Source organism: Aedes albopictus, chromosome 3 (genome assembly GCF_035046485.1).
Source record: "Aedes albopictus strain Foshan chromosome 3, AalbF5, whole genome shotgun sequence".
Classification (NCBI taxonomy): Eukaryota; Metazoa; Arthropoda; class Insecta; order Diptera; family Culicidae; genus Aedes; species Aedes albopictus.
This window is the reverse complement of record NC_085138.1, coordinates 373176055-373196168: the sequence shown is the minus strand read 5'-3', so window position 1 is coordinate 373196168 and position 20114 is coordinate 373176055. Positions and strand designations below refer to the sequence as shown.

Sequence of the window (20114 nt, the reverse complement as noted above, 5' to 3'; positions counted from 1 at the left end):
TCGCGCGAAGCGAAGCAACCGTTGTTGGACCCCTCAAACATGTTCCACAATCGACAAAGTAGAACAAACAAACTGCATTCGCAAATCATCAGCTGTGAGCGCAAGAGCTTTCACTCCACCCACCGTCCATCGCGATTCACAAAGCAAAACAAAAGCGTCGCCGAGTTCGTATTCGTATCTTTCTTGTGTGCAGAAATTACGCTCGTCGTCTGGTCGGAAATAAAGAGTGGTTTTGTTTTATCGTCAATTTATTTGTTCTTAGTGGTTTCGTTTCTCATCAAGTGCGTTATAAGTGGCGGTTGTGAAAGTGATAAGTGCTCCGAGCTAGATTAAATATTGTGTGCTCGTCGTCAGATTTAATCGATCAAGTGTTTCAAACGGTTTGATTCGTTGCAATTTGCTTTGCGTAGAAAGTGAACAACAGCGTGAATCGTCCTTGGAATCATCCCCCCATTTTCATCCGTTGAAAGGTGAGTCACTGTCCCCATTTCTATATTGAAACAACCACGAGTAGGAGGGATCACAGTGCGTACGTCGTTTATTTACTCGGTTCTTTCTACATTTTGCATCATTCCAATTCACTCACTGGCCGGTACCGCTGTGTGTATCCTCAGGCCGTGCATATCTTTGATTTCGCTTTTGAGTGTTTCCGTTATCAGCCGGTGTTGCTTCACCGTGGACAGTCCCTTGAACTCGACGGCTTCCACGTAGATTTCGTACATCGATCCGCAACCACCGGAGATATCGTTCACCATGACAGTCGTTGCCTGTGGAAATTTATTCTGAAGGGTTTTGCGGAGGGCATCTTCCGAATTTTTAGCTGCTCCGTTTGTTCCGGACCATACGCGGCTAAGGATCTGAAAAAACAAAATCGAAGTCGTAATAATTGTTCCAAAGCTTGATTTGACAGATCAAGTCAAAATGTAAACATAACCTCTTGCAACCGAACAAGATTATCTTCTCGTCGGAATTTTCACTCACCGAAATGTACCGCTTGCCGGCGAGTCGCATCATCTGCCCACTCATTCTAACACAAAATTTAAACTTATGAACTAGAAATTTTTAAAAACACTCAATTTACACTGCACGTATCAGGAACAAAGATGCTGCGAGCAGCATAAAATCCTTCGAGACTCTGCTGGCTTCTTGTGTTGCCGTGCGCCGCTGCCGGATTGTTATGAAACAGATTCTGCTTTGGGGTGGTGTTTCGCCTACTTTACCATCTTCGACCATCATTCAGTTCAATCCACCAATCAGAGGCTAGATCAGAGGTAAGCGCAGTTTCACCCACTGGGAAAAGCTTGGAAAAAGGGGGAGGGACGGAAAAGCTTTTCTTGTTGAGCTTCAGCGTTTCATAGTGGGACATACTGTGGAACACATTGGTCAAAATTTTCTCGTGTATCACCATTTCTGCTAAGAGTTGCACCAGAATATGCTGCTCTAATCCCCCAAGTATTTTGATTGATTTCAAAACAACATGCTTTTACAGAAATTCTTTTAGAGATCAGATCATACAGTACAGTTGAAGTCTTTCAGTCTTTCAGCATCTACACTGTTTTTTTTTATTAACGTGTATTTTAACTTAAATGCTTTCTAAAAGACATTACACCGTCTTCAGCCAGAGGCTGCACAGACTGAACATTATACTAACACGAGGCAACGGACAACACACATAACACCCAGTGGCCCAATGGAGAATTTTCCGTTTGACGAAAAGTCTTCCCCGACTGGAGCGGGAATCGAACCCGCACTCCGAGGCTTACGAAACGCCTAGACGACTGACGCCGCTAACCGCACGGCCACGAAGCCCACAAATGCCCATAAATGCTTTCTACACTTAATTAATTGCTTATTACGAGTGAGCAAGAACAAAATAATGAAATGCACTGTTGTGTGAAGTTTGCTTCTAGAGATTTGTGCGTTTGAAGCAGGGGACTGTTATGGTCTTCTTGTTTTCTTACCCCGCATTAAAATTATGCTGCTGTGTTGAAAGATAGGTTGTCAGCTTGAGCCCTACGCTTGAGCCGCTGTTATGCTGGCTACGAAAACATTGCATTGGTGGGATAGGGATGCCAATTCCTTGGTTTGAAGTTGTGATGCACTGTTGAAGCGGAATTTCAAGACGTTTGTCATTAAGCACATTCTACACGGAGAAACGAAAGTACCCAAAAGTGAGTTCAATCCACCCAACTTCGAGGTTGCGTGCGGGAAGCCAATTTTGAGTTGATGAAGTCGATGTTGAGGTAGGTAGTTTGCATTTAGGCGTATTCGGCCAAAGTACCTAAAGTCGAAGTTTTTTTTACTCAACCATCAGTTAAAATTACTCAACTTTCGGTTCTATGTCACTTACTCAATTTTGGCTTCCCGCATCGAACTCTCAAAGTTGGGTTGTTTTGCTATTCTTTCTTTGACAACAACAAAGAGAGCGAATGAAATAGGATGCAAAAAAGAACTCAAAAGTGAGTTTAAAATTACTCAAATTTGAGTTTTCCTGTTTTTCAGTGTATAGACTATGTTAGCGCGTATCCGGGACCAACTCCGCTCGGGTCGGGTGGACTGTGTCACTCGGAAATGAAAGTAACAACACTACTTTTAATCACTACTAAAACTACACTTTATTACTCTGCACTTTACTTTTACACTACTTATACTACTGGGAATTCACTTTTGGTTCACTGTTGTATTGTATTGTATTGTATTTATTTTACGAAACGGTAACATGTTTGTTTTTGACTTTAAGTCATGTCAAGGAAAAACCACAAATGGGAAAAAATACAGATAACACTGGATAACTAAAAAATACAGATAACACTGGATAACTACAGGCAATTCTGGTAATAGTTACAAGTAAAAAACTATTTCACTTTGCACTCGACGATTATAATTACGCGACGTTTAAACAATAGCCGATCTGGCTAACGAACAGGTAGTCATGCTGAGGGTGACCTGTTCGATTCTCCCTCCGACCAGAAACTTTTTGTAATGGAAAATTCCTTGACAACCGCGGGCATAAAGTATCTTCCTGCCTGTCACACAATATACAAATGCAAAGTGGTCATTGGCAGATAAGGCTCTCAATTAATAACTGTTGAAATGCGTATATAAGCTGAAAGCAGGCTTTGTCTCAGTTGGGACGTTACGCCAGAAAAAAATAAAGAAGAAGTACTACAACTCTTTTCCTGCATTTTTGAAATTCAGCCTTATGTTAGCATCCCGAATATTTGCTTGTAAGTCGATTACCCAACCGTGGCACTCGCATAGGTTTTGCTTGAGCTTGACGATTGTTCGTCCTACCAGCGGCGTCATAATGTAACACACTAAAAATAATTTACACAAATGTAAATTACGCGGAAGAAATACAAGGTAATGAATAATATCGTACGCTATTGAACACACAAAACTCAATGGTTTTCTTCGGTACTTTCAGGTCTTCAAGTTAGTCTATGGTCATACCATCCCTACACAGTTTTGCTCAATCACACATGTACACGCTAACCCTCAGTTACCCAGATTGGTGTCAAAGCGACCCAGATTGAGCAAAACTGTTGTACACGCTGTGGTCAAAGCGACCCAGATTGAGCAAAACTGTGTACACGCTAACCCTCAGTTACCCAGATTGGTGTCAAAGCGACCCAGATTGAGCAAAACTGCAGTTACTCTAATTTGAGTAAAGGCACCTTTACTCAAATCTGGGTTACTGATGCTGGTGGCAAAATCTGGGTAACCGGTACCCAGCTCCTCCGGGGCCTTGATTTTGTTAATTTATTTCAAATTTAGATTTTTTATAAAAAGTTCCCAATTCCCATGTGCTGTTTACTTACCTGATGCAGGAAAACAGTTCTCCAGAAGATTTTCACTGTTTTTCCGTCATTTATCCTCATATTTGTCGTCGAAACATCCATAATTTCCAGCGTTCTCCTGACCGCTGCCATATTCTCAAGCCGGAAAGTGACAAAGTGCCAATTACCCAGATCTGTACCCAGATTCAAGAAATCTGGGTTTTCGGGTTACCCGGATTTTGACAACTGCTAACAACATGAAAATCCGGGTAGAATCGACCCAGGCGAAGGGTAGTTTCAGGTTAGCGTGTAGTTCATGGTTGGCCAAACTAAGCCATTTTAAAGGAACATACGTCAGTTACTATGTTCTGAATCGGAAAGTTTTACGACTGGCCATAATGCTATGGATTATTGAATGCATACATTACTAAGGCAGTATTTTTCAAAAGAATAGCATATATTTCAAAGTAGGGTATATCTCTGATGTTATTGTTTTAGCAGCCGTAATGACAACAATCTCCAAAATAACATGACTCGAAAGAATAGCTCATGTTTAAAGAAGGATAAATTAACGATATGGATATTATCAGATCCTTTTTGCGTTCGTTGATATGCACCATTAGCCCTTTTCACTATAAGTTCAGTTCCGAAACTAGGGCCCGCGTAACCCTCAGACGCGTACGATTCGCGTTCGGACCAAGAACTTTTCATTATGAAAATTTTCTTGCCTCCCTTTGGCATTGAGTATCTTCGTGCCGATATGCCAAAGCTGAAAAGCAAGCTCTATCTTAGTTCGAGCGTTACTCCAAGAAAAGGAAGAAGTGCTCTAACTTATCTATACATTTTCGTATTTTCAGCCTTTTCAATTTTCAGCCTTTTGTAATTTCAGCCTTATGTCACGCTTTGATTGATTGATTTGTCTTTATTAAAGAGACTTTCAGCCCTTGCAAGGCCTTGGCTGGTTCGTCTCTCCAATAAAGGTATGTAATTATTCCCAATTCGAGTGATATGTTTGTCTGAGTTGTTAGTGTTGAGGTTAGCCTTTAGGCTTGTGCGCTTGAAAACTAGTCGAATCACTATTTCAGCCTTATGTTATTTCAGCCTTTTGATGCATTCAGCCTTCTGTAATTTCAGCCTTTTATTATTTCAGCCTTTCGTAATTCAGCCTTTTGTAAGTAACCCAGCTGTAAAAGCTATGACTATGCTGAGGGCGACGGGTTCGACTACCGGTCGGTTCAGGAACTTTTCGTAATGGAAATTTTTCTTGACTTCCTTGGGATGAGTTGAAGAGTATAAAAGAGCGAACACACAAAGGAAAAGATATTAGGGTGCCTTTGGGTTTTATGGGCAGGTTTGTTTTCTTCGTCGAGGTGGGTTTTTGTTGGCCAAATTACCTGAAACTTGGTCGTATATTTCAGCTTGGTTGGCGTCAAAACTTTGAGTTTAAAAAGTTACAAAAAAACGTGACGAAGAGAACAAAACTGACGAAAATACGTCAATTACCCTAATTTGAAATATCGAGTGATTGTTGAAAATGTTTCGATGAAAAGGTGTACAAAAAAGATGATGACATATAAGGGAAGCATATAGAAAGAGAAAGGTTCAATCAAAGTAGCTTGAAAAATACAATTTAAAAAATCAGTAAATCATATAGAAATCGAAGTGAGAGGCTTTACTTTAAAAAGTATGATACAATGCTCAGTCTAATGGATAGAAGTAGAATTGCAAATGTGAGTTGTTCTAGACATACTAGATCTATAAGACTTGAATTGGAAGATATTAGACACGATATTTAGAGGAATGGGCAGGTTTCCGTCACTGTTATAATATTCTTTCTACCTTGTATTAAATATCCTAGCTTTACCTTTACGAGTCCTTCGTGCTCAGCTCATATGACATTAATACCTTGCAAGCTATATGAGAATTAACTGGAGTTCGTTGCACGCGATACAGATGGAATTATAGAGATTCGAAAAGTGGCTCTAAGATAGACTAAGGCTCTAAGAGAAAGTAATAGACAGCGATACAGTAACAAGGGCCGGAGACACAGACGATATTCTTCGGAATCGAGTTGTTCGTCAGTAGGAAGCATTTTGTTACAAAAAAAAAAAAAAACAAAAGTGGAAAACTGGAACATTACTTTTTCAGGAGATGGCAGGTCGATACAAGTCGAAGGTTTTTTTCTACAAGATTGACATGCTCGAAACGAGGGAGTTTCCTATAAAGAATGTTTGCAAAACATACACCATCGTTTGAAAGGAGAAGCCTTCGATTGGTGGTTTACTTGTGAAGAGAAGCAAACCAAATGGAGCAAATTTGAGGATGAAATTTGTTTTAGATAAACACTTATTTTTTAAACGAATCTCGACAATTGACTTTGCTTTTTACTGAGATTGACACCGCCGAGTGCTCAGCAAACTTGATATTCAACAAGGAAACTTTTTGCGGAAATTCAGCTAACAAGCGCCATTTTTTTATCGAGATTCAGTATAACATTTGCTGATCCATATTTGCGTTTGCTGAGTTCGTCTTAGTGTGCACGAGAATCCCAACAGAGATAGGGGAATCAAGGCCCAGAATCGTGAGTTAACCCTTTGCAGCCGGAGGCGATATATATGATCCCGACAATGAAACCGCTAGCATTGTTACTTAGGTAAATAATCTGGCTTGGAGCTTCAAAGCAAAGGAAAGGAGAAACATTTATTGCCTTTGCAACAAGGTAGAAAAATCCTAACCAGTGCTTAACTTAACAGCGTCCGTTTTCTTCAAGTACGTTATTAAAATTAGTTTGAGAGAATATGGGACTTCATTATCGTTCCATATTGTCAATAATGGAGATTGATAATCTAGAGCATTTGCTCAAAATAAACCGAGAAATAAACCATAATATAGATGCCAATGATCCCAGCTTTATTCGAAACAAAGTTCGTACCACAAACCTTGCCACAAACGCCGATAGGACGGAAAGTGATTTTTAAAAAGTCGAAAGCATTCTCGTGCAGGTAATTCAATAATCTAAATCAAATTTAAACAAGCTAATTGTAAACCTCGCTGTAAACAGGATGAACCAACACAGTTCTGTCGGGAAAAAAAATACGAGAACAACAGAGAACAGAGTGTTTCTGGCCCAAAAATACTTTTTTGTGTTGAAATTACCAGAAATCTGAACATACTTTTAGGTAATGTAAGGAAAGAAGAGTATCATTTTATTATGCTTGTGGTAGAACAACAAGCAATTGCGACAACAACCGAGTCTTGAGGTTTTCTAACGAGGATTCTAGGACAACAAACTAGGAGCGAGATGTTTACCCGGGAACCGCATCGTTTCGCAAGTTGATCTGATTCCCAATCAACCAAGTTTGATCAAAGTTGATCAGGTTTCTCTTTTAGAGATTCGTGTAATGAGTTCCCTTAACCTCGGTATACTACAATCACTCCTCTACCCTTTAAGACCAAGCCCACTCGTGGGCTTAACACTACACACGCAACAGCACGTCGTTAACGATTTTTAATTTCGTTATCCACCCATTTTCGCACCGGTCGTTCGTTTCCATGTGAGTAAAATAATGATCGGTCGCCTTTCCGCACCGGTGGTCTCTATTCTATCCGTACCATCGTTTTTTTGCACTTCCGTAAATCATCGCAATATTTTGTTTATTTCTATGGTGTTATTGCAAATCTTATTCAGTATAATAATCTGTGCTCATATTTTGAAAGTAGGGGTTTTGGATAAGACTGAAAACTGTTAGTAAAAATTGAACTCAAATAAATAATTCCCTTGGAGATTTGTACCAGTTTTGGTGCGTTTCAAGATATCATTTTCTCAATAATGTATGATTGTATTTAATCCCGGAATTCAAGCAATCTTTTTTAAATTATATGTTTGTTGCTTACTGTATGACTAGTTGGTTGATTTTTTTTATCTAAAATAATATCCATCTCTTCGATATCCATGTTGCCTTTCTCGCAAGAAATTTATCGAAATTTGAGATTTTGAGCATCTTTTTTAATAATTAGGTTTATTGAATAATTACATCCCTTGCATTTTCAACACATTTATTACGTATTTGTCTTCTTTACAACTTCACGTAGGTCAAAATTCTTGAATCCTGGTCATAGTAGAAGCTGTCTTCTAACAGTCTGCGATAAGTTTACGCAACCTTTTTTCATAAACGTGTATTTTAATCGGAAATCTTAATATATATTGCGATATTTTATATATTGGTATATGAATATTTTGTTGGAAGCAGATTCTATGCGCTTGAAGTAGACTGCGTATTTGTGAAAGTACATAATGAGCCCACTCTCTTTTTTGGCACTTCATAAAACATTTGTTGTATTTTAACATCCAACACTTGCATTTTCTATAACGAGGAACCTACAATATGGCAGTCCTGCACACCGCCCATTTTAATTGATGAAACTTGGCAGCTCGACTTCAGTTTTTTAGATTTTTATCGGTATGATTGTAGTTTGTTTTTACAAAAAAAAAAATAACTAGTGTTTTTATGATATCTGAATTGAGTTAGGTACAGTCAAAGCATCTTTGAAAAATCATAACTACTCAAATCTAATCTTATACATACGCAGCCAGTACGCGGAATCACCCTGGAAAGCAATCGTGTTACTTTTCTTGTCAATATTGATGCTTGCAGCATATCAGGACACATACATCAAAGCGGCCAGGTCTATTGCGTTGTATTTACGCGCAAAGTGTTCTTCGAAATACTTGGAGTACAGAATATTTTCTTTCGGCAAGGTACTTCTCGATTTTACAGGGGAGGAAAGATGCGTATACCAAACGATCCAGATTACATGTTGATGAATTTGTTTTAAATATATAAGAGTGTGTATAATAGAGCTATGAATAAAAATGTGTAATATTGGAAAAATCTCCCCTATTGTTGGGTTGTTTTTATAGATCTAAATAATGTCGAACCTAATATTCTGTATGATCGGTGTTATTCACATGGGGTTGTCGCAGATTTTTTTCTGCTTTCCCCTATTGTTTCTACAAGGGTGAAGTTTTTTTTTTCTGTTCGGGTGAGCCACTGCGACCAGTATTTAGATCTTTTGTGGCATTACCCGTATCCTTAGTATTTAGTGCATGTCGTACTACTCCATTGTCATTGAGAGGCAATGAAGCATCGATTTCTGTACAGTTTCTGTTTTGTTATCCCAGAGGTGCAAGAAATCGATTGCGATGAAAAGGTACCGTTATCATAGAGATTTGAATCCCAGTGAAAGAGCGCCCCTAATCAAACACAATCTATTTGAATTCTGAGAAAAACAAAAATTGTGGAACTGATATTTATCCATGCATCGGAACTCTAGCCCTATCCATGTCTTGCTTCTAGTTTAGTCCCAGGACAACAAAGAAAAACCCGGGACTTTAGGCTAGTTGCAAAACTCTGTCAAATTAGAGAATGTGTTCTACAATTAGAACGCACGTGAGTCCTTGAATTACCAGAACTTAACAGTCCTTGATAGGTTAGTACGCAGTTAGATACGTAAAGCATGTTTATTTTCCTAACATCAAGTATAGTCTCGGGTGGGCAAAGTCCGATTCTTTAACTATCAGTAAGGCAGAATAAATGCAATTTTAGAAACTGTCACCAGTAACAAGGACTTTGTACCATGAATCCTTATTACCAAAGCACATTACCCCAACTTGACAAACTGGATGTTACTAGGGTTCAGTTTGGTAGATCTTGAACCGTAACGCAACACATAAAGGCGATCTACCTACGTTACGGGCTCCGTTAAAGATCGAGCATATTTTAAACCCCCTCGATCATGCATCCATCAGCACGGGTCGCCTGACACCTTGGATTGGGGTTCCCTGTTTGGTGGACTTTTACCCCCGGAACAGGTGGTCCGTAGTGTTATTCTTAGCCAATTGAGACAACCGCTACCTACACTACACAGCTATCTAGGCTGATCGGGAAAATAAGTTAACATTGATGGTTAACTTCTAAACGAGCCCGTTCAGCCAACAAGGGTGAAGTTACTCATTTCGCACACTTTACTTGCATCGTAGAAACCCCGGCTCAAGCATGTACGTGTTAAAAAAGCAAAACTCACTGAATCACTATACATTTCAAATATAAGTTTCGAAACGATCGGCCGAATCAAAAACTAAAAGTGCGATTATGAACAATCGTAACTATTTTAAGAGAAAATCAATACATTTTCGATATGTATGATCCTAAAATTGGCGAAGAAGGGAAAACTTTATTCAAAACATACTTAGGCAAAGCTTGTCAATTTAAACCTATTATTTGTCTGCGTTTGTATTGTCAATCTATCACAATTGTATGTCAGACAATTTGTTGTGTTATTCGTGTAACGATCTATTTTATTGTTTGGTTGAAAATTTCAAAGCAAGTAAAAATAAAAATTTTGAATATTTGATGCAAACTAAAATAAATTTCTACCTATACATAACAAGAAAATCATTCTCTGGAAACTATATACCGGGCAACAAATCCATACTCATGTTCTTTCGTCTCCTCTTTACGCTACCCAGAGAGCTAAACGCGAGAGAGCGCACGAGCCTACGGATAGAGACCGTACTTTGCGTGTCTCTACATTCTAAGCCCTGCTACGAACCGTACGTAAACTTTTCGCTTTCGAGCCCTACTTAGCAGCGACCGGTGCGGCTCGCTTCTTTGTTCGGGGCTCTACTTACCGTTAAAACGCTTGATTGAGCCCATGAGTGGGCTTGGTCTAATAGAGATATTTTGCGTCCATCTTTGTAAGTCCTCAGGTTCTGGAGATATCGAAGTGAGTCAGAGTGATGAAGTATTGTTTCAATACTTTTTGTGAATCATATTTTTCAAAAGCTGTTGAAACCTGGAATTCGTAAGCTTTTCTGGATTCAAATGACACAAAAAGAGAAACCTCTGAGTTTGAGCCAAAAATATTGAGATTGAGAGGTGACGCAATCGCCTCAAAGTTGAATTTTCGAGTAATAAAAAGGTGTTTTCATTTCAAGTGCCACAACATTTTTTATTTTCAACCGGTTTCCAATATTTTTTTTATTAATTTCTCTCAAAAAATAAATTGATTTTGAATAAACTCGTAGTACATTAAATTTTTCCAAAGTCACGCAAAGTATGAGTTTTTTAAGATATATATTTTTTTCTTTTTTTTGAAAAAAAAATAATTTCTGAGTCCTATAACTTTTTCAACCATTTGCTCAATTTCAAACTTTTTAACTTGCTTTTGTAGACATTTTTGTTGCCTAAAAATGCTGTTAACAAACTGTACCTTTAAAAAATCGTTTAAAATGGATAAATACCAAAACCGTTCAAAAACACGTATTTTATTAGAAAATTCATAATTTTGACAAAATTTTAATTGTTTTCATGCTTAGTTCCGGGCTTAAAGTGGAAAATGTATCCTAAATAATCATATGTAAGCCCTAAACTTCAATTTTTGTCGAATAGTTTGTTTGAAACAAAGATAGGCAACACAAATATCTACGCGAGTATCTACAAAAGCAAGCAAAAAAAAAAATTGAAATTGGTCAAACGGTTGAAAAGTTATTGGCGATTGCGCCTCCTCTAAATCTCAACATTTTTGGCTAAAACTCAGAGGTTTCTCTGTCATTTGAATCCAGAAGAGCTTACGAATTCCAGGTTTCAACAATTTGAAAAATAAGCCGCGCCGCAGCCTAATCTATTCTTATGACTGGTAGTGTAGGTGGGTCGATCAAGTGAAGGATGATTTGCGGATCCTTCGCAGAGGGCGGAACTGGAGACACACAGCTATGAACTGAGTTGAATGGAGCATAGCAAGAACTCCTCAACTTAATCACACAAATTGTTCGTAAGTGCCCAAGTAATTACGCTGCTGAAGTCGTAAAGCATGCATAAACATGGTGTATATCAAGCAAGCATTACTGTGTATGTGCAGGGGATAGACAAAATGATCGGGACAGGCAAAATTTTGACTTTTCCACAAGTGTTCAACTAGCTGTAACTTTTCGAAAAATGCATCAAATATTCTCAACTTTTTACTGTAAGTTCATCAACTAGATGTGTATCAGTGGTCCAAAATTAGAAAAGATCGGGCCATTCTCCACGAAGTTATAAAGATTCTTGAAAAAGGTAAAATTATCCGATAGCCAACTTTAAGCTGTTATATCTCAGGATTCAATGATCCGATTGAAATGAAATTTTGACCATTTATGACTTATATAATGAGCTATGAAAGACCATAGGGCACTGCACTGTTATGATTTTGTATGGGATTTTGACGTTTTGTGGCCTTGTTGTTTACAAAATTTCTGTAAGAGTGAAAGAGAAGGAGATAATTTCATGCACTGCCCTATTGACTTAATATTTTTAACACGGATATGGGGGCCGGTAAACGCACGGGTATTCAGCATGACCATGCTGAGGGTGACGGGTTCGATTCCCGGTCGGTCCAGGATCCAGAGGATCTTTTCGTAAAGGAAATTTCCTTGACTTCCTTGGGCATAGAGTATCTTTGTGCCTGCCACACGATATACACATGCAAAATGGTCATTGGCAGAGGAAGCTCTCAGTTAATAACTGTGGAAGTGCTCATAGAACACTAAACTGAGAATCAGGCTTTGTCCCAGTGAGGACGTTATGCCAAGAAGAGGAGAGGACGGAAGAAAATTATAACCAGGCTTGTAAACATTCGACACTTTTCACTACTTTCGTTTCGTTACCGCAGTCGGGTGTCAGCTTGCTTTGTTTCATTCGAGCGTGACCGCTACCTCTTACACACAACACGAGCGGCAGAACGAAGATCAATAAACAAAAAAGTGGATCAAATCAACGTCGTCTGACACGATGACATTTGTCTAATTCCAGCTTTTCGCAAGTTTTCAGCCAATTTTGATTAAGATTGGTATAATATTAGTTTATTCGTGTGTGATAAATCGATTACGACACATGCATTTATCCAAAACAGCTCTTTTTATGGGAAAGACAGGAATAACAAAAACCGAACCATCTCCCGAAGACGCAATCGTGGTCAAGCGCATTCATTCGACATTTTTGTTCCGTACAGTAGTTTGATCGCTTGTGTTGTGAATGTTGGAGACAAAGGCAGCCGAATATCGACGAAAAGGTGTCAAAGACTGTGATTGCTAACAAGATTGATTATAACGATTAGATTATTTTTCTAATAAAACACCAAATTTTCCAAAATATCAACATCGTTTCAAAATTCAAGATGCAAATTATAGTTAATTTATTTTCCCTCTAATTGGGTTGTTGAGTGAATAAAACATTGCTACTTTCTATAGTCTAATCGAAAGAGCTCATTTTTCTGAGTATAACGTGATTTTATTGGACTCCAATACCTTTGTTTTGATGGATAAATTAACAAAACAGTTTTAATTTTCGTGGATAGAATGACAGTTCAATCGATAAAATGACAGTTCGACCCGAACAAAAAAATTTCCCCATATAAACTTTAAATAGATTTTAAAAATAGTTCCCGATCTCCAAAAAATATGAAATTTTGGATTTCGACTAATTTTTGGGCGGAGAATCCGATTATGAAATAATCCGGATACCCCTAAAGAAGCCAATTCACTTATATATAAATGTGTTTTGAAGGAAAGTAACAACATAGCCACCAACAAATTGAAACAGTTTTAGAATGCATATTAAAAATGGATCAATTTACTAAAAAATCGTGAAAAAATTAAAAATTGCTATAATTTTGTCTCTTGTTAAAAATTTCAAGTTAAGTCAAATGTTTTCCAGAGTACATTATATAAGTCATAAATGGTCAAAATTTTATTTCAATCGGTTCATTGAATCCGGGGATATAACAGCTTAAAGTTGGCTATCGGATAAATATACCTTTTTTAAGAATCTTTATAACTTCGTGGAGAATGGCCCGATCTTTTTCAAATTTGAACCACTGATGCACAACTAGTTGATGCACTCACAGTAAAAATTTGAGCATAATTGATGCACTTTTCAAAAGTTACAGCAAGTTGAACATTTTTTGAAAAGTGAAAATTTTGCTTGTCCCGATCATTTTGTCTATCCCCTGTACAATTAAAGTTGAACTTAAGTGGGAAAGGACCCCAATATAGTCGCATTATAGCTAACTTCAATTTGGCTTTATTGGGGCCCTTTCTCACTTTAGTTCAACTACAATAGATCACTAAAATAACTAAAACGGCTGCCATTAAATGAGCAGATAGCGCCTCCGTAGCCTCTTGTGTTTGACGTAACTCGACCGCTGTCACTGTGTTACAGACTTAGTCCATATACCGTGACGCTTTTGTTTTGATGCGGTGAGTAGAGGATAAGTTGGCCTCAATGATCGATTGTAAAGCCTATCGATACCTTAAAATTGCCGCAATCACCGCAATGATTATTTCACTCACAATAAATCAGGCCAAACATTTCAATAGGTCCTATCTGCATTTGAGAGGCTCTCTTTGTTCACTTTCTCTTTCAATTATTGCAATGTAATGGTACACTTTTCAACTATTTTTGCAGTACAAATCAAAAGACGATTGTTTGGACCATCGTTCAATGCAAGGAGACAATCATAATACAAATAAACAGCTGAGATATTAACGAAAGAGAGGGAAACCAAAGAGAGCCTCTCTTCTGCAGATAGGACCTTTAGACATGTTTGACCTGAAATATCATGAAACATTTCAATAATCAGATAATCAAGGCTTACGCAGTTATTTATTCTTTTTAGTTTAGTGTATTTATTGATGCTAAATTTCATTGAGTATATTTCTAACAAATCGATCCAGAATAGTTTTTTGCCACTCAACATCCCGGTGTGCGTCCGCCATCTGTGTGCCAGTGGCAGAAGCTTTTCGCTGAATTCAATGATGGCCGCTATCGCTGACCGAGCTTTTGTACACAGTGGGGCTTTTGAATGAAATTTTTTGATTAAATTGATGCTTAATACAAAATTTTATTTTGAGGTTAACTATTTTATGTGTGTTTTAACAACCCAAATAGAGAAATATGATATTGCGCATTTCCCACCCCACTGGACCCCTTTCTCAGTTAGTATAAGTGCGGGATCGTGAATAAAACTGCGATTTAGCATCGAATCGTTTCGGTGTCTTCTGCGCACTTATTCAGCATCTTGTAATGCATAAGTGCGCAGAAGACACCGACACGATGCGATGCAAAATCGCAGTTTTATTCACAATCCCGCACTTATGCTAACTGCGAAAGGGGTCCAGTGGGGTGGGAAGTGCGCAATACAACATGCTTAAGGACAAGGTATTTGAAGTACATAGCTCGAATTTTTAAGAGCACCGTTTTTGAGAACCATTAAACGGATTTAGATGAAAATGCATCACCCTGTTGACAATCACTGAGCAAGCAGCATGATGCATTTTCAGCCATAGCTAAAAAACGGTGCTCTATAAATTTTAAGCTATGTACTCCAAATACATTGTCCTTAACAACCCTTTCGGGCTCGTACACAGAATGATACAATCATTCGGTGAAAGTAACATGATCGATTTCTCTTCATCGACTCTCTCTTCTTCAAATTAGAACTATACAAGATGCAAGTATGGTTGAACTTTTTGGCTATAGAACACTAGGTTGCGTTTCAGCCTTACGTCTAAGCGTAAAAAAATAATCAAAGTTTAACGTTTCAAAGTTTCATCTTCTCCATTAAGAGAAAATAATAATTATTGATCGATCATGTTACTTTCGCCCTTATTTAAACTCAATTTAGATATGTTTACATTGCTAAAGCTGTACTCTTAGTCGCTTATTTCAAATATTTGGAAGTTTATTACGTTTTACCCCCATTAAATTCCTTATTTTTATTGATTGAAACCCGTTTCGTGCTGGATACATTCAAAGAATACAGAGTAACCAACTTATCGCATTTTCCTAACCTCAACCTAAACATTAAAAAAAAATAATCCAAATTTTCATAAATTTTGGTGCTTTGAAACGCGTTTAAAGTTTGTATTGTTCGTGCAGCTGAAAATCGGAATTTTTGACACGCGAAAATCGATGTTTCTCCTAAACCGTGTGTCGGACGTTCGTCGGGCACAGTGCGCTGGATAAAGGGCCAAGTCCGCTGTTCAGCGCACTACGTCCGACGTTAGGTTTGACCCAGTGGCGTCGCGTAACCTCACTTTTTACCTGTGCACTGACCCTAAAACATGCAATTGCAGGGGATTTATGATCAAAATCGAAATAGAAATGAGTGAAAGCAGCTATTCTCGTCATTTTCTTATTACTACAAGCAAATTTGTTTAAAAAATTCAAGAATTTATACTTGGTGCACAGGTAAAAAGTGAGGTTACGCGACGCCACTGGTTTGACCTATAGATTTTGAGAAAATTCGATAATCGGGTGTGAGGAAACTTCGGGTTTCAACCGCGACGACAATATGGGGTGCACCTTTTGTTCGGGACGAGCTGTCATTGTATCGATTGAATTGTCATTTTGTCTACAGATTGTATGATCACAGACAAACAGACGTAACACTTTGAACATTTTTCGATTCAAATCATAGTCACGGAAACATATTCGCCCAATGCTAAAATTACTGAGTTTGGCCGACCTTGAACTAGATGGCGGTAGTGAGCAAACGTCAAACTCGAACAAAAACGATGCGAGCGCCACGGATGGACAGTTGGCCAACTATCAAATTTTTAAATAGCCCGTTATATCGGTGTACGATGGGAATTATTAGAGTGTTACGTCTGTTTGTCTGTGGTATGATATTGAACGCGAGAAAACGTAAAAAATAGTGTGCGCTCCTTCAAATGAATTGTAGAAAATATTTTTTTTTTGCTATTTAATAGCAATGTTTTTATCACTAAACAAAATTGTTATATTAATATTTTTACAACTATCGTACAAAACAGGTTTGAACGAGATGAAAAGGTAGCAGAACCAGCTGGTGAATGTAAATAAATCGATCTTGGCCTATCCAAAGTTTCGAGTGGAATAGTCTATTTTACGAGCCGATTTTATGAATGAATTTTGACAGGAGGTAGTGTCCAATAACCCGTGAAAACCAATATCATCATCAACATTGTTGTCACTTCGTAAAATGGCTCATATAAGTCTGGAGCTCGATTTGAAAAGGTCGTATGTGCTTTTGTCGATTAAAAATTCGATCAGTTGGATTCGCTTATTATAGCAAAAACCGTTGAAATTGAACAAAGTTAATACATACAGCAGAATCATCACAAAACTGGCTTTCCGTTCCATCATTAAAAATCTCCAAAATATCTTCCCTATTGCTACAATAACTAAAATAAACTGATCGAATTTTATATCGACAAATGTACATACGACCTATTCAAATCAAGCTCCAGAAGTATTGGATTTCAAGCTTAGTGAAATACATAGAAGGCGTCCTGCAAGATTGGGAATACATAAATTATAAAAATAGAAACAGACGCACGTCGTATCAATATTTACACAGTTTATTCAAACTCTTCAATATCAACAAAACGGACGTTTACTAAACATGACCTTGCGATTACGACATTCTATAATCTGGCTCGATAACAACAAATAAACAGAACCTGATTCTCACGTTGCCCTTGAGAGATAGCCACCTATATTTAGCCCGGTATCTTCCGCTTCCGAAAACTCTCGACTAGGAAACCTATTGAAAACAAAACAATTATCACAGAGTGGTGAACCAGCGGCTATTTATGCCTCCGGCTAAAGATGAGCTCCTTCTAAAACTCGTATGTATATAAACATGATGTGTAAGTACGCGTAAACAAAGCCCTCGTTCCTATTTTTGTACGAACTTCCTAGTGGTGCCCTACACATGAATCACGAGGTCGCTAGCCATGTGTTTACCGGCGCTCCGTTCTGTAACGGAAACGAAGGGCACATTGGTTGGTGATAACTACTGTTGTTGTTTTCCTTTTTGGCGCTGTAAACAAACCGGCACGGCGCGCAAGTTCGGGAGGTGTCCGATATTGCGACGCAGCAAAACATTGTCATCCGCGTGCCCTTCGTTCGGTGAGTGTACGTACAACAGGGCAAATATACAACGCACAATATGAGTGAATGTGCGGCTCGTTATTGTTACAACGTCATTGTGTATCGTTTGACAGATGACCGTGTGGCGTGGCGTGGCGATGGCGTGCCCCGATGATATCTGATAATGCGTGTTGATGGTGTAAAATGGGGATAATTCCCACCACCGTTCCAGTCTGTTCCTGTTCGGACAGGTTTCTTTCGCGGCTGTTAGCTACGCCGTGGCTTTTGTCGGCCACCATCACCGCACTTCCACGAACCCAACCCATCGAAAGCAATATGACTATCTTCTTTTACTGCTTGGTCGAACCGGCTTCGGCCGGTTGTTGTTGTTGTTTTGGTTTTGGTTCGTCTCTTTCGTCGTTGTAAGTTTATCGTTTGTTAGGAGATGGGGTTATTGTTCTTTTTGCGTTTTTTTTTTGTTTCTGGATGAATCGATCCAAACGAAGAAGATGTTTACTTCTTCTTGAGGTGAAGTTTTCGTTTTGAGGTTAGAAGAAGAATGCGCAAGAAATGATCGGTACGTGAAACCATGCGGCAGCCCAGCAAAGTCCAAAGCCCCCTCGACCGACCGGCGGCGGCGGTCCATCATCCATCATCGCAGCAGCGGATGCCTGACCAAAACGAGAAGAAAACCCAGACACGCTGTGCAGTTGGCGCTCAAAATGCGATCATCGTCATTGAAAGAAAAAGAAGAAAACGGAGTACAAAAAAAACTGTTGAGCAAGAAGGGCAAAACAAAGCATAGACGGAAAAAAATAATAACAAAGGCTGGCCGACCGATCGACCGGCAAAGCAGGCCGAGAAGTAAATATTCAAAACCTTGAGACGGCGAGTTGAGACAAGCTGGGAGCTTGATGAGTGCGAAAGATATTCGAGAAGTTTGTTGCTTTAGATCTCCGTAACCATGGGGATCAATTGAAAAAGTTGACATTTTCCACTCGACGAATCCAGGGAACACAAAGAACCGACGCAAACGAAAGAAGTAAAGAGAAACCACGTCCAAAAGTCGTGTACAATCATGAAAAAGATCGTGCATTTCACCGGTTTAAACAAGAAGCAGCGGTATCTGCCAGAAGAAAGTAGATAAAAAACACATTTGTAAATCAAACAAGCCACAGCAAAACATCTCTGTTTACCATCAAAAAGTCGGATTGAAAGTGGAAGAAATGGAATTGGATGGAAGATTTCCACCGTCCACGCTCGTCTGCTGTTTGAAGAGATCCGTCGTACTCGTTCGTAGATACAATCTGTTTCGGTGGAGATGATCATGACGCAGCAATTCGTCGAGTTGGAGTGGACTCAACAAATGTGGCAAGTTTAACGACTTTAGCGAGAGAATGGGGGCACTGGCCCCCGCGTGGCTGGGGAGTTGTTGAAAAGGAACGATAAAACTGTTTGATATGATTTGATTGGCGTGTTTGATTCGACCGGTGATGATCCTTGATAACACCGAATAGAATGCTATTGGCTATGATTGTATTTTGGAATCTAATCTGTTACAGAGCAATTCTAGGAATCAGAGGAATAACAATAATAAAGAGGTCTATAAAAGCAAAACCAAGAGCATAGACGGCTAAAAAAGAGTAATAAATCGAACAGAAGGTTGAATACATGACCAAATGAATGATGAAAAGCATTTTTTAAGAATTCTAAACAGGTGAAGTCGAATGCTTGGTCTAATGAAAAGAACAACTGGTACCTAGGTTTGATCTGCTAAATTGTCCAACTGTTTCAATCATCTTTACGCATTTTTTTACCATTGTGTGTTTTTTTCTAGTTTATCTTAAGGAAAATCCTACCAGGCTACTCGTAAAGCTTTCAGCTGTATTAGAAACCTGGCTGCGCTAAGACTCTTCAGCATAGTGCTAAATTTTAAGTGATTAAAATTCACTTAATCCGTGGAACGATGCTGAAAAATGGCCTAATAAAAGATATTATAGTATTTTTATAGTACTACTAGCTGTCCCGGCAAACTTTGTCTTGCCAAGCTTGTGGTGGTTTGACAGCTTTTGAGATTATTTAAGCACCGCACTCTAGATTGGTTTCATTTCGATCTTGTTCATTTTCTTCCCGGCTCTTGAAAAAGCAGCACTTTATCAATTGTCTTACTATTTAAGTTGATTTTTGTAACTTTTTCTACTTATAAACACAGCCACAACGAATACGAATCTAACCATGCAAGGGTCATCCCGATCTGTTCAGCCGTTCGTGAGTTTTGTTGCCTCAAAGGGAGTTCAAACTCATTTTTATATATACAGATAATATTTTGGCACAATTCATTACCAGAAGAATTGCTTATCTTCTGCACAGAAGTTCTGCCAAA

At 38.6% G+C, this 20114-nt stretch overlaps 2 protein-coding genes across 3 annotated transcripts in view; one reads left to right on the top strand and one right to left on the bottom strand.

The window, feature by feature from the left end:
* The first annotated feature begins 330 nt into the window (after positions 1–330).
* The window catches only part of LOC109432273 (xaa-Pro dipeptidase), a 757159-nt gene continuing 737375 nt past the window's right edge, over positions 331–20114 (top strand). For both annotated transcript variants that reach the window (XM_062855645.1, XM_062855648.1), the window contains exon 1: positions 331–470. The gene's annotated coding sequence lies outside the window, so the exon portion shown is untranslated. The remainder of the gene's footprint in view (positions 471–20114) is intronic.
* On the bottom strand, positions 512–1198 carry LOC109432274 (bolA-like protein 3). The gene is made up of 2 exons (XM_019708607.3): positions 982–1198; positions 512–857 (listed from the first exon to the last, which is right to left on the bottom strand). The coding sequence occupies exons 1-2, from the start codon at positions 1024–1026 to the stop codon at positions 579–581; spliced, it is 324 nt and encodes a 107-aa protein (XP_019564152.2). The 5' UTR covers positions 1027–1198; the 3' UTR covers positions 512–578.